The 3,560-nt window shown below is 48.0% G+C and overlaps 1 protein-coding gene across 1 annotated transcript in view; it reads left to right on the forward strand.

Moving 5' to 3' along the window:
- Window positions 1-384: 384 nt before the first annotated feature.
- LOC132453574 (ependymin-2-like) overlaps window positions 385-3,560 on the forward strand; it is a 4,076-nt gene continuing 900 nt past the window's right edge. Inside the window, exons 1-6 of the mRNA XM_060046524.1 lie at window positions 385-558; window positions 819-853; window positions 956-1,081; window positions 1,896-2,076; window positions 2,891-2,975; window positions 3,109-3,560. The exon at window positions 3,109-3,560 is cut by the window's right edge and continues 900 nt beyond it. Of these exons, the coding sequence (XP_059902507.1) occupies window positions 471-558; window positions 819-853; window positions 956-1,081; window positions 1,896-2,076; window positions 2,891-2,975; window positions 3,109-3,259 (666 nt within the window). The 5' untranslated portion in view covers window positions 385-470 and the 3' untranslated portion in view covers window positions 3,260-3,560. The remainder of the gene's footprint in view (window positions 559-818; window positions 854-955; window positions 1,082-1,895; window positions 2,077-2,890; window positions 2,976-3,108) is intronic.

A 3,560-nucleotide genomic window follows, 5' to 3' on the forward strand; every position in this document is an offset into this window, starting at 1 on the left:
CGCCTGTTTTATGAACTCATGGAGTGGTGGTGTGGCCACTTCCCCCCCCCTCTATCCATTATGATTGAAGCACAAAAAATGCAAAGGTCCATCGACGATTCCGCTCTGGACATCTGGGCTGACCTGAATTAGACCTTATGGAATAGACCTAATGCGAATGGAAAAATCTGGCAGATGTTTTGAAAGGGGAGAAGTCCTGAAAAACATCGGTTGAATCGCATATGATTGGAAACGTAGTTAATGGCTGCATCGCTTCAACTTTCCATGACTCCTTATCACAACAACAATCTAACAGTAAACTTATCTCTACGTTGAAGGCCCCACCTGTGAAAGCGCCCACCTGTGTCTCCACCTGATCCTATATCTACGGTGTATATATAGGCATGTGTGGCACGGTGACTTTACTTTGACCGTTAGGGTTCCCTCATCAGTCGATATAGCCTCAGCTCCGGCTTGTCCTCTCGTGAGTCATGAATGTCCTCGGCCCGCTGTCGTTCCTCAGCCTGGTGCTGGTGCTGTCTGCACCGGGCACTTCTGCCCAGAAGCCCAAACCCTGCGGTGAGTGGCACACTCATGCGACTCCATCAATGGATTCCTCGTCAATTCTGTGACATTTTGAATGTTTTGTGCCAGCTGCTGCATGTCATACTACCGTGCATTGTTTTTTTTTTGGGGGGGGGGGGGAGATTCATCAGCAGAATTTGTTTTCGTGTCTTGCATGTAGTGAACGTTATGACCCATACTGATCCGATCCTGTTATTAGTGAGCACTGAACTGGTCGAATAAACGTCAATCACCTTGCAAATCCTTATCCACAGAGGTGCCAGGGCTGATGAGTGGAGATTTCACCTTGGTAAGACAGCGTGTGAAACCTACACTGTGCTACACCTCTTGAGCTCTTTCTCCTCGGAGGTCTTCTCTAGGATCTAAAGCATGATGTGCACTCTCCTTTCAGATGAACGACAACCAGTTCTTCATGTCCACCGGAAAGATGAACTACGACGCTTTCAACCAGCGCATGTCGCTCAGCAGCTTTGACTTTAACTCCACCGTGTCCGGCATGATCATGCTGTTCCAAGAGGTAGAGTCTCATAGAACTACAGAGCTGCTGCCAAGCTGCTGTGAGTCGGTGAAGGCTCGCTGACGCACTGTCACAGGGCTCGTGGTTACTAATGACGGACGGACGCGCTGGGAAACTCTTTGTTTACACCTGCAGTTGGTTCAAAGTGCACTGGCTCGAGTCCCAGTGAATGTGGGACTAGTGATGTACTGAGGCAGAGCATCCATTCAGAAGCATGTTATTGTTGGTTTAAAGTTAAGCGGTTGTTCAATTTGTTCATCCAATCACTTGAAATGAGACATTGAAACATATCCAACAACAAGAGTGTTAACAGAAGACTGGTGGTAGTGTTCAGTCAATCAATCCATACTACTGGGCCTCTCTCACTCTCCCTCTCTCATGCTCGCTATCTCCCCCTCTCTCTCTCTCCCTGTCTCTTTCTCTCCGTCTTGCTTTCTCTCCCTCTCACCCTCCCCCTCCCTCTCCCTCTCTCTCTCCCTCCCTCTCTCTCCCTCCCTCTCTTTCTCCCTCCTCCTCCCTCTCCCCCCTCCCTCCCGCTCCCTCTCTTGCTCCCTACCCCTCCCTCTCTCTGCCTCCCTGCCTCTCTCTCTCTCCCTCTCCCCCTCACACCCCCTCTTTTTTCCTCTTTCTCTACCTCTATTTCTCTCCCTCCCTCCCTCCCTTTCTCCCTCCCTCTTCCCCTCCCACCCTCCCTCCCTTTCCCTCTCTCTTTCTACCCCTCCCTCTCTCTTTCTTCCTCCATCTCCCTCCCTCTCTCTTTCTACCTCCCTCTGACTCCCCCTCCCTCCCTCCCTCTCCCTCTCTCCTTTTCCAGAAAGTCTATTATGAGATCTCCTGGGATGAGGGGACCTGCAAGAAGAGGCCCCTGGATGCCACCTTCAATCCCGTCCAGGTGCCCGCTGGTGCTCAGCTGATGGCCCAACTGTTCATGGGGAGCTCCTCCAGCTGGGGCATGGGGGTGCTGGTCAACACGTGGTTCGGACTGCTGCCTCAGGGTAGGAAGGGGCCGTGGCCGTTATAACCACCGCGGCATTAGCGCTCTTTGTATTTTAGGATTAGGGCAAAATGCGAAAAATTGGGAGTCTTGATTTTAGTCTCAGAATACTGTGTTTGCAATTCATTATAAAAATAGTTCTGAGATTTAAATCAGATTTCTGAGATTAAAGTTAGGATTCTGACATTAAAGTCAGATTTCTGATATTAAAGTCAGATTTTTGAGATTAAAATCAGAATTCTCTAAAATTAAACTCAATCCTCCAAAAATAATCCCATGTGGCCCTAACCCTCTTCTGTAGATTAGAGTGTATTTTTCTGCATTTCTTCTTTTTTTTTTTCAATTATCGGGTAAGATGTATACAAAGTGATCGAAATGGAGTTCAAATGTGTGTAATTTCGGTAAACGTGACGCAATGGTCTTAGTGGTAATCATGGTGTAGTAAAGACAGAGTCTTTGTACCATTATATTCATGATTTAATTGTATTGACACAGGGGCTCGATGACTCACACTTTTATTTATGCAAAGGAGGATTTCGTAAAAGCAAAAGCGATAAAAATGTATTTCTAAGTGATCAAATTTCTCAGCACCGACTGTTGAAGTGTTCAATCAATGTTGGTTTGTCTTGTCTGCTCCCTGGACCTGTTAATACTCTGTTGATCCGTGTGTGTGTGTGTGTGTGTGTGTGTGTGTGTGTGTGTGTGTGTGTGTGTGTGTGTGTGTGTGTGTGTGTGTGTGTGTGTGTGTGTCTGTGTGTGTGTGTGTGTGTGTGTCTGTGTGTGTGTGTGTGTGTGTGTGTGGGTTTTGTCGGCAGGCATGTACACCCATGTCTTCACCGAGGTCGGCTGCATTCCAATTAGCTTTACCATCGCTAACCAAGAGGGATGGACCACCCTCAGGTGAGTCGAGACATTACAGGCTCTCTCTATGCATGTTGGGCCTCAACCACCGAGCGGCTCCCGAGCGGCTCCTGATTTCCAGTGTGATTGGGAGCGTTCCTAAAACAATGCCCTGACATCATCTATTCAACAGCACCTTCAACTGGGTGATCGGCAGCGCACAACCCATGGATTTCGTCCCACCCGCGTTCTGTGACGCGGCCCAGCTGGAAGTGTCCGAGAAGCCAGACACCTTCCTCACAGCCGTGAAGTCCCTCACCAAGCCGACCAAGGCAAAGAATTAAACTCCCTCCTGGGATTAATAGAGGTTTATCTCATTTTATCTTAAATTCTTATTTTGATGAAAGTGTCTTTCTTCAAAATCGAATTGAAATAAATGGTGTACGAAAAAACCCGCTGCAAGTGTGAGAGGTTTGATCAGTGTCCAATCGGCGATCTCAATGTCACCTTCAGTGCAATAAATATCGCTGACTCAGTCCTTGACGAGTGGTTCATTGTCCTGGAGGATGATGTGTGATGGATGGACGACTGGATGGATTATGTCTGAGAGGTGGACGGCGATGGATGGATGGATGGTGAAATAAT

The sequence above is a fragment of the Gadus macrocephalus genome, chromosome 3 (assembly GCF_031168955.1).
Source record: "Gadus macrocephalus chromosome 3, ASM3116895v1".
NCBI classification, from domain to species: domain Eukaryota; kingdom Metazoa; phylum Chordata; class Actinopteri; order Gadiformes; family Gadidae; genus Gadus; species Gadus macrocephalus.